Source organism: Poromitra crassiceps (assembly GCF_964638095.1).
Source record: "Poromitra crassiceps genome assembly, chromosome: 8".
Lineage (NCBI taxonomy): Eukaryota > Metazoa > Chordata > Actinopteri > Beryciformes > Melamphaidae > Poromitra > Poromitra crassiceps.
In genome coordinates, this window is record NC_139629.1 from 24,764,954 (window position 1) to 24,784,384 (window position 19,431).

Below are 19,431 nucleotides of genomic sequence, written 5' to 3' on the forward strand. Positions count from 1 at the left end.
ATGCAGAACTAATGTTTTTCATCATGGCTGCAGCGCTGTTGTCAAAAAAGCTAAACTTAGTCTCTTGCCTTCACATACATACGTAGCTTTGCCCTTTTAGGTGTTAGATATTCAGACCTGGGTCACAGAACTTCTACAATTTAGCTTTAAGGCAGATCAAGATTCAAAACATTTGTGTTGGGGCTCATCAGACGAGAGATTGACTTCTGCATTTATACGTAAAATGACCAAAACAGTAGTAAGACAACTGAATGAGTGAATAAAGCAGTGTTCTTACAGCATTAACTACACCAAGGCCAATGAAAGAGGCGTCATACTTGTAAGTGAGGTCAGTATTTTCCCAACGGCCTCCAAAGAGCGCAAAGCGTTTGCTGCGCTGTTGACTGCTGAGCCGTGCCTCCTTCTTCATGTTGTAGTAGGAGAGGCCCATCTGCTTCGAGGCGGGGTAGTCCGGGACCCCGCAGCGGGGACGTTTCCAGGACACGCTGTCATTTCCAGGGGGCGCTAGAGACGTCACATGGTACTCTTTGTTAGGTGTGTCCTGTTCAAGTCTGCCCCTCTTCTTCAGACCGAGGTGATGGTTCTTCTGAGGCCATCCCTGCAAACACAGGCACATCCATTCAAGTCTTCATACAAAAACGCACACCTGAAACAACTCCACCATCAAAGTCAAAGGAACTGAGCTTCTGCAACGACATATTCTCCTCAGAGGAAATGTGACTGAATAGGCTTGATCATTTAATAAAGGGCTCTCAATCCACCCCACCCCATACCAGAGGTGTTAAGTAACCTAAGTAAATAATTAATATAAATTATATTATTAATGATTATTAATGATTATATTAATTATATAAAATAAAGTACTCAAATTACTGTAATTGAGTAGCTTTTTTGTGTACACATTTTTTAATTTACTTTTTTTTTTAACCCCCCCCCCTTTTTTTACATTTTGTTTTTACGTTTTGTGAAATGTGAAATGTTCTATGGTCTCTCCTGATTCTAGAAATAGTTGAATCGCTTGGTTTTCCCAAGTAAAACTATTTTTATAAGCATTGTATGAAATGTCGATGGAAACTAGAATGACCGCACCGCGGATATACAGTATGCCTCCGACAACAAGTGAGCAGTCGACATCCATGTCTGTCCAGACTTAACTCTTCCACCCTTTCCCTTTCCCTTGCCCCTTCCCACCACCCACACCTCCTAGCCACCCCCTACACACCCCCTAGCCACCCCCCTACACACCCCCTAGCCACCCCCCTACACACCCCTCGAATCACAACTCTGTACGACCTTCCTATCCCTAGTTACGGGGTCAATGGGGTCACGCTCCTGTATGTACAAGCTGACTGAAGCTCACTGAAATGTACTTTGTGTGTGTGTGTGTGTGTGTGTGTGTGTGTGTGTGTGTGTGTGTGTGTGTGTGTGTGTGTGTGCGTCAGTGCGTGTGCGTGCACTATGTGTGGATTAAGTTTTAGTGAGCATCAAGCAGCTTGTACATACAGGAGCGTGACCCCATTTACCTTGCATTTGTTTATTCCCAACTTTCCCAGAGCTACTATGACAAACGATGGATTGTGCTGAGAAAGAACTCTGCCAATCAACATAAGTTATAAGTTCATTCTCGAGTCGATGTGGATGTTTGAGCCAAATTTGAAGAAATTCCCTCAAGGCGTTGATGAGATACCGTGTTAACGAACCTGAAACGGGGTGGTCATGAGGTCACAGTGACTTTGAACTTTGACCTTTGACCACCAAAATCTAATCAGTTCATCCTTGAGTCCAACTGGACGTTTGAGGCAGAGATTCCTAGGCTCGCCGGCTGCCCGGGCTCGCCAGATCAGCCTCGCCCGCAGCTCAGCTGCTGCGTGGCCTCGCCTGCATCACTGATGACATCACTCACTGATGACATCACAATTGCTGCAGTGACCATCACTGATCACATCATGGAGTGCTCGAGTGACATCACTCAATGCACAATTGCCCAACTTCTCATCACCGATGACATCAGCATAGGTGATGTGACCATCACTGATGACATCATCAAGTGCTCGAGTGACATCACTGATGATGTCATAGACATGATGACATCACAATTGCTCTCAAGTGTCATCACTGATGACGTCATCAGTGACATTATTACTGACCAAAATCATCACGGACAAAGATTGCGGACCAAAAACGGAGACAGGACCCACTTACTTCCTTTTATATAAAGGATTCTGTCAAGACGTCCCTCAGATATCGTGTTAACGAACATGGGACGGACGGACGGACGGAGGGGACCCGAAACCATAATGCCACCGGCCTGGCTATCACCGGCCTGGCTATCACCGGCCTGGCTATCACCGGCCTGGCTATCACTGGCCTGGCTATCACCGGCGGTGGCATAAAAAGAATGGTGGATGAATGGCTCTGGTATGCTCTGGTGCCTATGCCTAAAGCGGAAGTGGGTGTGAGTCGCGTGACTCTGGCTCTCTATTGTGGTTGGTGCCTGTGTCTCACCCACAGCGACATGCCCCAGCCAGCCCAGCCCCTAATAACCCTGTGATGAACACAAGCTGCTTATGGTTGCTTTATCTTCCAGGTGGCATCTGATCTGCTACACTGGGGAGTCTTTGTTAGGCTGCTTCAAACAGCCAAATACAAAGCCTACATGCATGAATCTACACATCAACATGCACACATGCCTGGACAAAGATGCACGCACGAATGAGCGTGAGCGTGCGCGCACACACACACACACGCACGCACGCACGCACGCGCACGCACGCACACACACACACCACACACACACACACGACACACACACACACGACAGACACACACACGTACACACACACACACACAGATGTATCCTTAAAACCGACCACAAAGTTGTTTTACACACAGTGAGCAGATGTCTGGAAATTCCCTCCTCGCCCATGACATCAGGGACTCTGTGCCATAACAGTGTGTGTGTGTGTGTGTGTGTGTGTGTGTGTGTGTGTGTTTGTGTGTGTGTGTGTGTGTGTGTGTGTGTCATGAAAGTGTTTAAGGATGCTGACGCTACATTATTTTTCAATGACTTACTTTGTTACTCACACTAAGCAATAAAAAGGCTGGGCTAAAAAATGGGCTGGCGGTACAGAATGTTAAATGTAACTATCGCTGCTGTCATGCAGAAACCTTGTATCTCCAAAAAAGCTATTTTTCACTTGGAAGAAAAAACATTCACATTTTAATATACAGTGTAATAGTAATAACAACATTAATAACCAGTAATATAACATCTTTCACTCGTCCAAAGTACCTGAAACTTTCACAGGTTATTTTTTGGTACCCCCTAAATCCATTTATGAAATAAAAAGAAAATGGCCAAATTTGGAGATACAAGGTTTCCACCCGACAGCAGCGCTATGCTAATTTACTCAATTGGATTTATTAAAGAGAAGGTTCACCCCAAAATCAAAAATACATATTTTATGTATGTGTTACATAAAAAAGAAGAAGAAAAAAAAGAAAAACTCTACAGCGATGTCCTTTCCAGAAATCATGACCTGGTTACTCAAGATAAGCCACAGACCTTGTTGGGAGCTCTTTTCATTCTCCCTAGAAGCCCTGTGGAACGCCACAAATGACCCATTTTAGTGTGTGACACCTACCACCATCTGGCCTTACTGTATACGCTGATGATGTTTTAGTCTTTATGGAGAACCCAGCACAATCGTTACCTAGGCTGCTATCCATTTGTGAGGAATTTGGCTGCCTATACAATCCCAGTCGTTCAGCAATTCAAATACCTTGGGATACAAATTATTCAACTGTATGGTGACCCACAACTATTCAGGAAGACTTGGACAGGTGGACTAGTCTTCCCAACTCTCTCCAGGCCTGTATCTCTATTGTCAAAATTAATATTTTACCCCAGAATTAATTTTGTGAGCTCAATGATGTGATCTATTCCCACACCAACAGACACCCTCTGGCAGATAAATGTGATGAACTCTATTCCCACACCAACAGACATCTTCTGGCAGATCAAAAGTAGTCCATACTTGAGATAAATGATGTGCACAGTTAAGTGGAATCCCTCCAGGGTAAATCTTTAAGCACAAAGAGCCTGAGATATCCACAGTATTCAGCACACAGCGGACAGATGATGGTAAGTGGAGAGCATGTTTGGAGGCTGACGAGGAATTGGTGTGAGCAACAGGTCCGTCACTAGCTCTCACTAAGCTTTAAACTCTAATAACACATTTCACATGTAACTTTGTTTTCAGAGATTTCTAACAGTCTTTGACATCAAATGCTATTTGGGAGACCAACCAAAGTTACCCAACAAAAGTATCTAGAACAGGGGTGTCAAACATACAGCAAATAACATTCCATTTTACTTTGCGTTTTTGTGGTGTCTTTCCAATAAGTGATGGACTGGTATATGTCTCTCTCTATCTTTCTCTGGATGTCTCTCCCTCTCTCTCTCTCTCTCTCTCTCTCTCTCTTTCTCTGGATGTCTCTCCCTCTCTCTCTCTGGATGTCTCTCTCTCTCTTTCTCTGGATGTCTCTCCCTCTCTCTCTCTCTCTCTGGATGTCTCTCTCTCTCTTTCTCTGGATGTCTCTCTCTCTGGATCTCTCCCTCTCACTGGATGTCTCTCTCTCTCTCTCTCTCTCTGGATGTCTCTCCCTCTTTCTCTCTCTGGATGTCTCTCCCTCTTTCTCTCTCTCTGGATGTCTCTCTCTCTCTTTCTCTGGATGTCTCTCTCTCTGGATCTCTCCCTCTCACTGGATGTCTCTCTCTCTCTCTCTCTCTCTCTCTCTGGATGTCTGTCTCTCTGGATGTCTCTCCCTCTTTCTCTCTCTCTGGATGTCTTTCTCTCTCTCTCTCTGGATGTCTGTCTAGCCTACCTACCTGGTGATTTCCCTGGATTCCCCTGCGTCAGCAGCCAGTGGGCTTGTTATTCTGCACAGATGCCAGATGACTTGTCTCAGCCTGCATAATCTTACTCTCACTCACTTTGTCAACAGTATGGAACAAATTGACAGCACTGAACTTGGCTCCCATTACGCTCCCGAGGTTTGAGAGGAATGCTCTTTCCTTTGGAAATACAATATGGCGTAATAAACAGGTTTTTGTTTTTTCTCTATTGTCGTAAGGTAACGCAACGTATTGTAAGGTAGCGTAATGTGTTTCATTTGTCTAAAATTGTATTAAAAGACCCCGGGCCCTATTCTCGCACACGCGCTATTTGCGTTTTGTGCTTGCGGGCCAATTTGCGTGCCCTTACGTGTGTCTTGTCCTATTGTCCGCACGTCTTGTCCTATCGTCCGCCCTGCACAACTGGCTTTTTGCGTGCCGGCCACGATAGCAGCCAGTTTTGCGACTGGGTTTGTGCGCTAGCGCAGCTGTGGGCGTGCCTTATGCTAAACCAAGCGTTTCTGTGCAAAATGCTTGCCTTATGATATCGTCTGTATGCGCGCAATTCATTGCGACTGTATGTGATTTTGGTGCAGACTCCCTATGTTCTTGACTAGATGTGATTTTGGTGCAGACCCCAGTTCTTGACTGGATGTGATTTTGGTGCAGGCCCTATGTTCTTGACTAGATGTGATTTTGGTGCAGACCCCAGTTCTTTACTGGATGTGATTTTGGTGCAGACTCCCTATGTTCTTGACTAGATGTGATTTTGGTGCAGACCCCAGTTCTTGACTGGATGTGATTTTGGTGCAGGCCCTATGTTCTTGACTGGATGTGATTTTGGTGCAGACCCTATGTTCTGGACTGTATGTGATTTTGGTGCAGACTCCCTATGTTCTTGACTAGATGTGATTTTGGTGCAGACTCCCTATGTTCTGGACTGTATGTGATTTTGGTGCAGACCCTATGTTCTTGACTGGATGTGATTTTGGTGCAGACTCCCTATGTTCTTGACTGGATGTGATTTTGGTGCAGGCCCTATGTTCTTGACTGGATGTGATTTTGGTGCAGACCCTATGTTCTGGACTGGATGTGATTTTGGTGCAGACCCTACAGTATGTTCTTGACTGGATGTGATTTTGGTGCAGACCCTACAGTATGTTCTGGACTGGATGTGATTTTGGTGCAGACCCTACAGTATGTTTTTGACTGGATGTGATTTTGGAGCAGACCCTACAGTATGTTCTTGACTGGATGTGATTTTGGTGCAGGGTATTTGATATAATGCATGCTAACAGTGGCTGAGTCATAAGAGCATCCCTCTATCTGATCATCAACACAAACTGTGGACTCAAAGTGGCTCAAAACAACATCAAAGCTAGAATTATGTGTGTATCGGACCTGAGCCACAACATTTTCCAGACTTCTGCAAACATGTTTTAAAATTCCCAAACTATTCAAGACCTAGAAATGATCTACCGGTAATTACTTTTTAATACTTTTTTCCAAAATTTCCAGACCTGCATAGGAACGGGGTTGACTGATATTTTTTGTTTTTCAATGGCCGATGCAGATATTTAGAGAGCAGGGTGGCTGATGGCCAATATGTAATATCTTTTTTGCATGTGATAAAAACAATTTAATAATAAAAAATTAGACATAAAATTGCTGAACTAAAAATGTATTTAACACTAATATTGTCTGCATTGTCTCTGTTTCCTTACTGTAACTAGATCTGCACTCTGTCTCAATCAATCAATCAATCAATCAATCGATCAATCAATCAATCAATCAATCAATCAATCAATCAATCAATCAATCAATCAATCAAGCAATCAAGCAATTTTATATTTATATAGTGCCAAATCGTAAAACAAGAGTATCTCAAGATGCTTTACAAATAGAGCAGGTGGAAGACCAGGCTCTTTATTTTAGACCCAATAATTGAAACAATTCTCACATGCACTGGCGACTGTCTGCAGTGCACTTATTAAAAAAAACGTCCACAGGTCATCAAAAAACGAAACCGTTAAAAAAAAACGTATGGATGAAAAATAAATAGTTTTAGGGCACTTTAACAACAGCATTTATATTATTAAAAAATAAATAAATAATGTTGGTGTACACACGTAGCAGCATCTCTTTTAGTCCCAGTCCCAGTTAAGAGCAGACATGCAGATATTTAACTATTCGCAGAGATATTCAATTCATCGACCGATTAATCGGTCTACCTCTAATAGTGTAACAGCACAGGCGAGGCTGGTATCGAACCCGGGATCTGTAATTTACAAGCGCAACACGTTAACCATCAGACCAAAGGGACAATCCTTCCTTTGGCGAAGGACCAATACCGCTTTATAGATTGAGACCCAGGATCGCTACACTAGGAAACCTGATTCCTTCCACAGCAGGCTATGTGCCTCACCTGTTTGTAGCTGGGTCTGTGTGTGTCTCACCTGTTTCTAGCTGGGTCAAACACATAGGTCTCACCTGTTTGTAGCGGGGTGCGGCGCTCCTCCGGTCGTGTAGCGGCAGAGAACAGACGTAGAGCAGAAGGTGCAGAAGGAAAACGCTGCTGCAAAACACCACCCCCTGCATCTTCTCCATACACACAGAGCAGACAGAGCAGAGCAGAGCAGAGCAGACAGAGGCAGGTGTGAATGTTGGAGGTAGCGTTGGGAGGAGTTTTTATACCCGGCCGGGTTTCTTTGTTCTCCTCAGAATGACACCTTTTCTATGAGCTCCCTCACTGAAGTGCTCTGCTAGACACATCATTTAACCCCTTAGCAGAAGTTGCTGAAAGTTGTTGAGAGTAGAATAGAATAGATTAGCCCTGTAAAGGCTGAAGCATCAAACAATTTCCAGAAAATTCTAATTCTTTGAAACTGTGTGTGAACTGAGTGTTTAAACACTCCAGAATTTGAAAGGTCCCAATAAACTTTATTGGACCTTCTGACAAAGAAATAGAGACCATCTTGCAATGGGATCACACCAGCGTATGAGTTCAAACAAACTAGAAATTAGTGCTCATTTATTGGGGAAGTGACCAAACTCATGCCAAAATTCTGCACTTTACTTTGTCGTGTCTCCAGTAGTGCACGCCCCAACCCAAGTTTCAAGTCAATCGGACAAAAAATGTCCTTTAGATAGGCTACGTGTAAAGCCATGTTCTGATTGGTCGAATTGGACAAAATTCAAGACTGCAATTTCTTGGGTCCCCAGCAGCACACCCACCAAGTTTGAAGTAGATCGGACCAACGGTTCTCAAGATAATTTTTTGTGTGTGTTGCCAGTAGCTGATGCTATGAGACTATGCACATGTCCGAATTGCACGGAATTTGGCACTGCACTCCGCCTGGTCCCCAGCAGCGCACTCCCCAAGTTTGAAGTTGATCAGATGAATGATTCTCCTGGTTCTATTAATTCCTCTTGTTCATTGTTAACCTGTCTCCTAGTCCTCCTTTGTGCGCACTTGGGTACAAACCAAACTAGCTTAGCATAGCATCCTAACATGTCCACTATTTCACATCCTAAAGTAACTAGTAATTAGCCACTTATTACTCCCTGCCAACAGTAATTCGTTACACTACTTGTTATATTATTTTTCCGTTACACCCCACAAAACTGCATCCTTTCTCATCAAAATTCAGACTTTGCAATGCAAAGTTTGCATGTGTAGCCTATAGAGACAGTCCGCATGTCTGGGAACGCCCACAAAATGTTAAACGGCTGGTGCGCGAGTGGGGTAAAACAGGTATGTTGCTGCTGTACCCAAACAAAATGTTGGCAAAATGAAAAAGAGGCCCAAAGCATTCTATCAATACGCATTGTACATGTTTGCATAACAAGTTTGCGTCACAAATAGCCCTGCAACATGTGCTGGAGAAAGTAATGGATTAGTAACTGTAATAATATTACGTATTATTATTTTGGACATTGTAATCCGTTAGACCAGAGGTTCTCAAATGTTTTTCAGCCAAGGACCCCTTACAAGATAGAAAATACCGGGGACCCCCTCATTCTGATTTGTGATTTTGGGCCAAGCTTAATTGTTTCCACGCTAACGTGCTTGACTTTTTAATTGATAGGTTTGTTAGATTAGAATATAATCCATGAACCATTTTAGATTTAAAGCATAAAATATTTTCATTGAACTATGAAGCTTTTGCAACAACAAAAAAGTGATTTTTATTTTCCTGAAAACTTTTCGCGGACCCCCTTGCAAAGTGCCACGGACCCCTGGGGGTCCCCGGACCCCCATTTGAGAACCACTGCTTTAGACTACTCGTTACTAGGCAAAAGTAATATAGTATCTAATGTATTACTTTAGTAATATATTATTACCGCCCAACATTAATTTCGGATGTGGGGCTGGTGGATGCAAACTGACTTTGGATAACAGAAACATTTTTTCACAGGCTGACAGATGTCTGAGCTTGAAAACTCTTCAGACTGAGTGACAACATTGTCTAATAACTGGCTGCTGTTGTATCTTGATGACAGCTTCATTTGGCACCAGAGCTATATTGGGCTTCCAGACATTTAGGCTCCAGTCAAAGGGATTTATGGCGAGGCTTTCCTTCGTCAAATAAGGCTACTACACCTCTGAGTAGGCTACATTATGACTAGTAGGCCTAAACATGGAATACATTGTTCAAATTATTACCCTTGTGCCTATATGAATGTGTGGCCTACACATGCTCACTGGTTTTAACTTAATTTGGGGGAGTAGTCGATGACTACTAAAATTCAGTCGTCGTGAAATGCCCTAGTAGCCTATGTATGTTTTCACCTGCCATTAGATATGGCAATATTGTTGGTTATATATGAAAACCAACAAGATATGTTGAAAAAGATCATGAATAATCCAAAATGATTTGCTCCATTAAAATATCTAATTGTAGATGCCTTTGTTCTTTCTTCCCCTCTTGATCATTCACTCTTTGTTGCTGCGTGCCATACAGGAGTGTTTATGCCAAAATCATGCCTCCATGCTGTAGTAAATTCCAATGTGATTAAATTGGGTTGGTTGGAATATACTGTACCTGCCTTGGTTTGGATTAAACCTGCCTTGGGTTGGATTAAGCCTGCCTTCGGTTGGATTAAGCCTGCCTTGGGTTGGATTATACCTGCCTTGGAAAGAGCTGTAAACCAGATTTCATATTACAACTAGAAGTGCACTCATAAACTGGACAAAGAGAGTGACTTTATGCCTCTCTCTGATGTCTTCACTCCCGGTTTCCTGGAAAATCTCCCATTCAAATTGGCAAATGATCGCCTCCCTTATCTTGGCTTGACCATACCCAGAGATCCTAAACTATTATTATTGTGCTTGCTGAAAGCAAGGCACAATGTATGAAATCCGCCATACTAATATATTTATTATATTTGCCACAAAAGTTTGGCGCATAATTTTTCACACCACATAGACATGCCAGACCTCAAAACGTGCGGCTCATTGATGACAGGGGTGCTATGACTTTGCTAAGGGTTTCGTGAAGCAATTCGCAATTAAACGCAAGTTTTTTCGAAAAATAAATAAATTACACAAGATCTTCCCTTCTGTCTTACCACTGTGTGACAAGTGTCAGGCGACAGAGGGCACACTATCTCATGCCTTCTGGTTCTGCCCTTCACTAACGGGATTCTGGGCCAAAATATTTGATTGGTACTCTAAGGCCTACAAAATAACCCTGCAGCCAGAGGCAGAACTCGCCATCTTCAGCTGCTTGGAGTCCCCTCTGAACTTCCTTACAGCTGTGCAACAATCTCTGACACTGGGGATAACCAAAAGACTCATCCTGAAGGAATGGAAGTCCTCCTCTTCACCTTCATTTCAGGTGTGGTTGATGCACATGATCTCTGTTATACAGATGGAGAGACTCGGGTTCCTGAGAGCCAACTCATTTAAAAGGTTCTCAACCATCTGGGACCCGTTTTTGGCCTACTCTGACGATGTTAAGAATGACTAGTGACTGAGGTTAGGGATGACAGATTGCTTGCCCGGCTGGTTTCCCATGGACTCCATGCACAATATCTCCTAGAAGCACATAAGCACCTTATGCAGCCGGTGGCACGACGTTAGTGCTGAATGTCGATGATGTATTTTTCTCTTTTCTTTTGTCTGAGCCTATTTGTTATTGTTCTATAAAAAAATTAAAATAGAATATTGAAAGAAATATGAATGCTACTACTGCATATGGCCTATGAAATATTCCGGCTGTGTTTAGTCAGTACCTATAGACCAAATCACCGTGACGTCACCATGTAAACAAATTTACTTCCGGGTACCACTTGGGGAAGGCGGCAGGTTTAAATGTGCGTGTTGTCAAATAAATGCTGTCAAACCCTCTCGTTGTTTTCGGCCGACTACTTTCAATTTAAATGGTTAAACGGTTGGTAAACATGCTTGTCCGACGTATCTAGCCTTTCTTCTGTGTTTGTTTGATGTAGTGTTAGCTAGCTAATAATGTTTGTTTGTCTGTCAAACTCGCTGTTTTTTTGCAGACTCGTAACCTCGCGTCACCAGGCTCTTCTCGGCGAGAGCAGACTCGTTAACGTTACAGACAGAGCTACCGACGCCACGTTAATTTAATTTAGCGTCAAGTCTACTCTGGTCTGGTCCAACAGGTAAATTAGCTAGTCTGGTCTCCACTAACGTTAGTGAAAGTGTTGTTATGAATGATATTAAACAACAACACAACACGGACGAACCATTTTTGTCTTCTTTGTCTGTTTTTGTCTTCAACACGTCAGTTTGTGCCGTTCACCGCCATTATAATGTGTGGACCCAGGGGTACCCGGAAGTAAATGTAAACATCCCGCTGATTTGGTCTATAGAAGGTTTCAACTTGACAACATAAACATTCTAAATTGCCCCTAGCTAACTTCCTGTTGCAGTCTGATGCTAGAACAATAGCTCACAGGAAATAGGTTTCAAACTGCTCCCTAGCAACAACCACAACAACAATATGAAATCACACAGCTAGTCAGTTCAATCGAATTGTATTACTTAATTCGAAAAATCACTAAATCAGGCTATAGACGACTGTAGTATTCAAGAGGAAGGGAAATATGCAAGTACATTGGTCCCAGTGTAACACAATGATGAAGAAACTTGCATAGTTTGTGGCACAGAGCAACCTCTTGTGGTTGAGGAGAATGTAGCATACTTGGCAAAATAAAAAATTGTCAGTTTTTTTTCTTCAGATTTTATTAAATTCTGAAGACATGGTGAACAGAATGCACACAAACCAAATCATCCAGTTGGCACCTGTCTTAAAAATAAAAAATAAAATAAATAAAAAGAAAGAAAGAAAGAAAGAGTACTCTGGGTAAACTGCAAGATGACTTGGAGAAAGTCGCCATCAAATGTTCAGATCAGGATGAAGTCTTGTCTCTTGCTGTGTACGTGCACAATTAGGTGCAAGCATTGGAAGCATGGCTTAAGCAGCGAAATCCAGAGGCAAATCATTGTCAAATGACAAATGGTGAAAGAATGTTCTCAACATGAGCATTGACCATTTCCGTGAGTTTGTGATGAATCCTAAATATGGTTACCTAAAGTTCTCTACATGCTCTTCCTAAGGCCACTCATGATGGGGTTTCTCTGTGGTTTTCCGAAGTGTGTCCGTGGACTTGAGTGATGTAGACAGAAAGGCCGCCACCACTCCTGATTTTCACGGGAGTCTCCCTATTTTTAACCCTTTCTCCCATTGTGCTCCCGAATGGTAATTTTGGTAAAAAAAAAAAAAAAAAAAAAAGTCTTTCAAAGGCTGTAGCGGGGTCAGTCTTAAGGAGAATTTCTGTATTTTTCAACCTGGACCCTATTTTCATATTTGTTTTAGTAGAGCGGATACAATAATCGTGCACTTTTTGAGAAAAGCATGACATTTCTCACATAGTGAATACCATAAGGTTTATTTTCAGATTTGGAGGGAAGTCAGATTTGATCTCAAATCCAAGATGGCCACCATTCCCCCGGGTCTAATGTTCAAATGTGCTTATAAAAGTTGTACACTTTTTGAGAAAAGCATGACATTTCTCACATAGTTAGTGAATACCATAAGGTTTATTTTCAGATGGGGAGGGAAGTCAGATTTGACCTAAAATCCAAGATGGCCACCATTTCCCCGGGTCTAATGTTCATAACAATTGTGCACTGCTTCAAAGGATGACATTTCTCACATAGTGATAAGGCAATGGTATAATACACATGTGCAATTTAGGAAAACTTTACTGTTTTCCCCCAGTCAGACCACAGTAGACCAGGTCCAGTTCAAAGACCACTACACTGCATTGATCAAATAAATAACTGGATGTGCCAGAATTTCCTACAGCTAAACAAAGACAAAACAGAGGTGATCGTCTTTGGTCCCAAAGAACAAAGGCTTAAAATCACTGCATGCCTTGAGTCTTGATCCCTGAAGCCTAAGGATCAAGTCAAAAATCTTGGTGTTATTATTGATTCCGATCTCAACTTTAACTCCCACATTAAGTCAATCAGAAAATCAGCTTTTTATCATCTTAAAAATATAGCAAGAATTAGGGGATACATGTCCAGACAGGATCTAGAAAAACTAATTCACGCCTTCATCTATATTAGGTTAGACTACTGCAATAGCCTTTTCTCTGGTCTCTCCAAAAAAGAACTTAGGCAACTTCAGCTCATTCAGAATGCTGCTGCTAGAGTTCTAACGAAGACTAAGAAAGCTGATCATATCACTCCAGTTCTTAAGTCCTTACACTGGTTGCCAGTGTGTCATAGAATAGATTTTAAAATACTGTTATTAGTCTATAAACCACTTAATGGCCTAGGCCCAAAATACATAGCTGAATTGCTCCCATGCCACGAACCGTCTAGAACTCTTAGGTCAGCAGGGTCCAGCTTATTAACTGTCCCTAGGATCAAATCAAATCATGGGAAGGCCGCATTTACCCACTATGCTTCTGCTAGCTGGAACAAATTGCCTGAAGACCTCAGATCTGCCCCAACGTTACTTACTTTTAAAAATAGACTAAAGACTTTTATGTTTACCGTCGCTTTTAACTGCTGACAGCTATTATGCAAACCCAATGAGTCCTCTATAAGTTTTTAGCTCTTTTTGCAAATGCTGCGCCTGTTGCTTAATGCACTTTTTATACTCTTTTCTAAAGTTTTGTTGTGATGCTTTTAAATGTCCATTTTATTCTCTTCTTTTATTCTTTTATTTTCCTCTCAACCATTTTATGTGAAGCACTTTGAATTGCCTCTGTGTATGAAATGTGCTATACAAATAAACTTGACTTGACTTGACACTTAGACCTTTCAAATCTGGGCTAGATTACCAAGGGGGGCCTAGACTCTCATCAAGAAACACTTTCAGATTTGTGATACTTTTATCATGTTATGAGCACATTTGAACATTAGACCGAGGGGGAATGGACACTGTGGAATCTATAGAGTACCACAGGAATGAGTCCTTAAGACCTGGATGTTAGGACTTCCGGTTCCCTCGTCTCAAAGTCAATGGGATTTTTGTATGGGAATTTTGGTTAAATGCCTGAAATGATGTCTGTGGTTAAAAAAAGTTTATGAAATGGCGAACTTTGTGTTCAGAAAAATAATCTGCACAAATGAGGACCACTGTTTATGACTTTTGAAGCGTAAATGTGATTTAAAAAAAATGGCAATTCTCAGAAAACTTTTTAAAAATCCCACTGACTTTGAGACGAGGGAACCAGAACTTCCGACTTCTCGGTTGGCCTACAAAAATACGTCATCCCTGCGGTAGAAGGTACTCTATTGTGTGTCCTCTGCTGGCTGTGGGGTTTTGGGCCTGGTCTGCTCCTCTGCTCCCAACCCGTCTGTCGTCCCTGCTGCCGCTGTCCCGCTGGAAGTGGCCCCCTCTGTCCCGGGAACTGTCCCCAGGAACGTGCCCCCCGAGGTGGCCCCCTCTGTCCCGGGAACTGTCCCCAGGAACGTGCCCCCCGAGGTGGCCCCCTCTGTCGCGGGAACTGTCCCCAGGAACGTGCCCCCCGAGGTGGCCCCCTCTGTCCCGGGAACTGTCCCCAGGAACGTGCCCCCCGAGGTGGCTCCCTCTGTCCCGCTCTGCAGGAACTTGCGTAAGTCTTTGAGTGCCGGCCGGAGCATGGTGACCAGGGCGAGCAGTGCGGCCTGGGTGCCCTCCAGCGCCTGGGCCTGCCTCTCCTGGGCGTAGGCCTGGGCCTCCTGCGAGCGCCTCATCATCTGCAGCAGCTCGTTCTGTTCAAGTTCAAGTTCAACTTTGTCGTCATTCAAGCTATACACAAGGCACAGCAGAAACGAAATCACGATTGCAACTAGTACTAAAACTATTATTGCACATACTAAGAGATTAAAAATTAAATAATAAAAAAGAAATAACAAAAATACACAATTTGATACAAGACATTAAAACTATATTTACCAACCTGGCCCTCCAGATGCTGGGCGATCTGTCTCACGTGCAGGTTGGTGACTCGCGTCTCCTGAAGCAGGCGGGCGGAGTTCAGGGCGATGCGGCTCTTGAGTTCCTGGGGCTTGGCCTGGCCGGGCGGCGGGGGGGAGGAGGACGACGAGGCCTGGCCCTGGGCCAGCGAGGGGGAGGCCAGCACCTCCACGGCCGTCACCACGGTGGGGGCGGCATCGCCCACGGTGGTGGTGCAGTACTCCACCACGCCCCCCTCCTCCAGCGTGTGGTACGTGGTCTCTGATGGGCGGGAGGGACAGAAAAGAGTCCGCTGAGGCCCGAGAGGCTGCAGGGTTTCATTCACAATATCTCTCCTTATCGTTAACCCTTTCGACTCCCGCTGTGCTCCCCATTGGTAAGTGCTCCCGTTACTGTCTTTCAGAGGCTGTAGCGGGCTTAAAGAGCATGGTGCAGGTTGGAGACCACATTGCATTCATATGTGGGAGGGGTATATAATATATAATGGGATTTGGGTAAAAAAAAAAAAAATTGTCAAATAGGGCTAGACTTCAAACAAATGTGAACTATCCCTTTAAATGTACTGCACTGACTGATCGGTCTTAATCAATGACATTAAATTCAACGATTTGTGGAGGAAAAACTTACCATTCAGTGGTTTTGCTTCATCACAAACTGTTCCTGAGCCAGTTGGAAGAGCTAAAAAAAAAAAGAGGAAAAATAATACATGATGTTATAAATTAAAGTAACATGTTTCTCTGCTAGGGCAGGGCTAGGGTGGGGCTAGGGCGGGGCTTAAGCCCGACAAAGAATGGTCTTAGCCCTTGTTCATGTTCACACAGGATGCTGAATGTAGCAGAGCTGAAGCTCGAGGCAGGCACAAGCTGAACTGATGCCTCACCGTTCACACAAGAAGCCTTCTCTTTTCCTCTCAGCGCCTCCTCGGCGTGCCTTGAACCCGCCCACAACTCCCATTGACTTCATGCCTGGCAGCTTCAAGCTTCACGCGTCACGCTTGGAAAATAGGACTGAATCCTGAACGATCGATTGAGCAAGGCGTGAGCGTGGCTTCAGCGTACATACTGTAGCTGTGGCCGAACAAAATTCTGCTCACTCACACTCACACACACAGAAACGTATATTCTTATTAGTATAGCCTCAGCCGAGAAGAATGACATCACTGATGACATCACTGATGAAAGCTATGGTTAAAAAAATGCCACCAGTTGTCGTGAATGAGCTAAATTAACCGCTAAATTTACCTGAATTCTTTCTGCAAGTTGATATGACTCACAGTTGTCCTCCAGTCTTTCAGAATGGCGTGCATAGCAGCGGTCTGTTATACCCACTGACCTAAATAATATGGACAGAGCTATCCCATTGATCTTGGTCTCCCATTTAAAGTTGAAACGTTGGCCGTCGCCATCTTGATTTTTCGTCAGCAGGGTGGGAGGGAATGGGTTGAGTCCTTCCGCAGCTCACTTGAGCTGGGGGTTTTCCAGAGCCGCAGCTCCGCCTGCTATTGGTCTGTGATCGGCAAGCTGTGTGATCACTGGACAGGCGATCTGTCAATCACCGCCCCCTTTTCTATCATCTATTTTACTCCAAACGGGCGAGTTATATAAAAAATTACCCCCATACAGTTGGTATGAGAAGGTTGTTATGTTTTGCCCCTGCCTGGAAAGATGTTTAATCCTGTTACAAAGTCGGGTATTTTAACATGGGGGAAATGCCTACTGCTCCCGACGCCTAGTGGCCATTCGAGGAACTACAGCTTTTCAATTCACTACCGTGTCATCAGAAGAAAGCCGGGGGGGTTGGCCACTAGTTATACCTAGTGTCCTCTAGTAAGAGAGTGGCGTCAGCGGAGGACCAAAATGCGAGACTCATTAGCCAATGAACAGCCAGGAATGGGTCTCGCGCTACTTTTGAATGCTAAAATAAAGCTGATAATGTACAATTTGATTCATTTCAAGGGATGAAAAACCCTTTCAAAGTACAACACTGTCTATTTTGTTGCAACTCGACAGTGCTGCTTTTTTTACTCAAGAGTTCCACTTTCTACTTCCTGGAAAAAAACTGGTCCATTGGAGTGAATGGAGATGTCGGAACTCTTCTATTATACGGCTCTGGTTATACCTAGTGTCCTCTAGAGAGAGAGTGGCGTCAGCGGAGGACCAAAATGCAAGAATCATTAGCCAATGAACAGCCAGGAATGGGTCTCGCGCTACTTTTGCATGTTAAAATAAAGCTGATAATGTACAATTTGATTCATTTCAAGGGATGAAAAACCCTTTCAAAGTACAACACTGTCTATTTTGATGCAACTCGACAGTGCTGCTTTTTTTACTGAAGAGTTCCACTTTCTACTTCCTGGAAAAAAACTGGTCCATTGGAGTGAATGGAGATGTCGGAACTCTTCTATTATACGGCTCTGGTTATACCTAGCAACGGTCTGTTAAACCTAGCAACGGTCTTACAGAAAAAAATAACAGATTGTGATTGACCAATCAGAATCTAATATTCAACCAGTGATATAATTTAATGACATAACATCACTGGTCCACAACTTAACTAAATGAATGCCTGCTGTTTACAGTTTCCAGAGAGAGCCCTGTCTACCCTGTAAAGTGGGTGAACTGAACTTACTCTGTGTGAGCGTGACGGTGGCTGTGTTGACGGTGACAGGCAGCGCCATCTCCTGGTCAGAGTCTGTAGCAGGCAGGCTGATGATGGTAGCTTCTCCCAGGAGGTTACAGATCCTCTGTTGCATGGCAGTGAGGATGACGGCCACAGGGGGGCAGTCTGCCCCCTCTGTCCCCTCACACTGGGCCCGGGCCTGGGCCACCTTCCGCCGAACCTCGGTCTTCATGTCGGACCACTTCTTCTTGACTTCGGCCAGCTCTCTGGGACACGTGGTCACTGCGTTCACCTTCTTCAGGATCTCCAGCCATGCGTTGTTCTTTGCGATGTGGGTGACTCCAGCATTGAAGTGGTTAACCAGTGTGTGCTTTTGTTTCTCTATTTCTTCCACAATAATTTCCACCTCTCTCTCAGAGAAATTCATTTTTCTCTTCTTCGCGAGCGATGCCATAATTGCATAAAGTCCTGTTTTGGAAAGGTAATTGTGCGTATTGTACGCACAAATAGTAGGATTTACTCAATTGATGTGCGCAACGTAATGGCTTCCAGAATCGGCTTCTTCTTCCTACTAACAACGCTTACGTTAGCTGTGCCTGAAGGCCCGCCCCCTAGCACGCTATTGGTTGGCTCTGTCACAGTTATACTATATTCCCCACTGCGATTGGCTGAGCCAGGTACCAATCACCCAGCGAGCCAAGCAAACTTTCGAGTGCCAAAGTCACGCCCTCTTCTGGTTTAGGCATACGAACCAATGGATTTCATCCTCCATTATTTTTTCCGTAGATTTTTTGTAAATAAATAAGTATAAAAAGTAGGTTTACTTTGTCAAACGATTCAGCTATATTTAGAATCAGGAGAGACCATAGAACATTTCAGTCGCACCAAAACTTTAAAGAAAAATGTGGATTAAGAAAACTTTTTTTTTTAACTTTTGGTTCAAGTGAAATGTTCTCTGGTCTCTCCTGATTCTAAATATAGTGAATCGCTAAGTACAACTATTTTTTTTATAAGCATTTTTACGAAATGTAGATGGAACAATGAATGGCGGATGAAATCCATTGGTTCGTATGCTGAATGCAGAAGAGGGCGTGTCTTTGGCACGAAGTCCCTTGTGCTTTTTAGTCCCGCTCAAATCTCGCGTTATACACCGAGACTTACCTAACGTTAGCCGGTTCCGGAGCAGTTCCGGAGAGTATTTCGATTTTTATTGACAGCCAGGCGGACTTTTTCGGCGAGTGAAGTGAACGGGACGGTACCAGCCGGCAGTAGGCTAAATACCACCGCTACTCACATCGGATTTTGTTTTGTTTTGCCACTGTTATTGTATCTGGACAGTCACGGCGCTGACAGCTCAGCTCAGGAGCTTCATAACCGGCGGGATCGGGTATGATTTGTGCCAAGCGGAATGTTACCCGAGTTAACCCCCGAGTGTAACCTGAGTTAACCAGAGTTTTAGTGAGTTTT

General features: G+C 43.7%; 2 protein-coding genes across 2 annotated transcripts in view; both read right to left on the reverse strand.

The window, feature by feature from the left end:
* LOC310781518 (stromelysin-3-like) overlaps positions 1-7,511 on the reverse strand; it is a 17,321-nt gene extending 9,810 nt beyond the window's left edge. The window contains exons 1-2 of the mRNA XM_083642164.1: positions 7,388-7,511; positions 318-598 (exon numbers count right to left, since the gene is read on the reverse strand). Of these exons, the coding sequence (XP_083498290.1) occupies positions 318-598; positions 7,388-7,504 (398 nt within the window). The 5' untranslated portion in view covers positions 7,505-7,511. The remainder of the gene's footprint in view (positions 1-317; positions 599-7,387) is intronic.
* Positions 7,512-14,678: 7,167 nt separating this feature from the next.
* On the reverse strand, positions 14,679-18,418 carry naif1 (nuclear apoptosis inducing factor 1; the record flags this gene model as incomplete). The annotated part of the gene is made up of 4 exons (XM_083641124.1): positions 14,679-15,140; positions 15,329-15,606; positions 15,973-16,023; positions 17,974-18,418. 4 exons carry the CDS (start codon positions 18,416-18,418, stop codon positions 14,679-14,681), a joined length of 1,236 nt encoding a protein of 411 aa, XP_083497250.1.
* Positions 18,419-19,431: the final 1,013 nt, after the last annotated feature.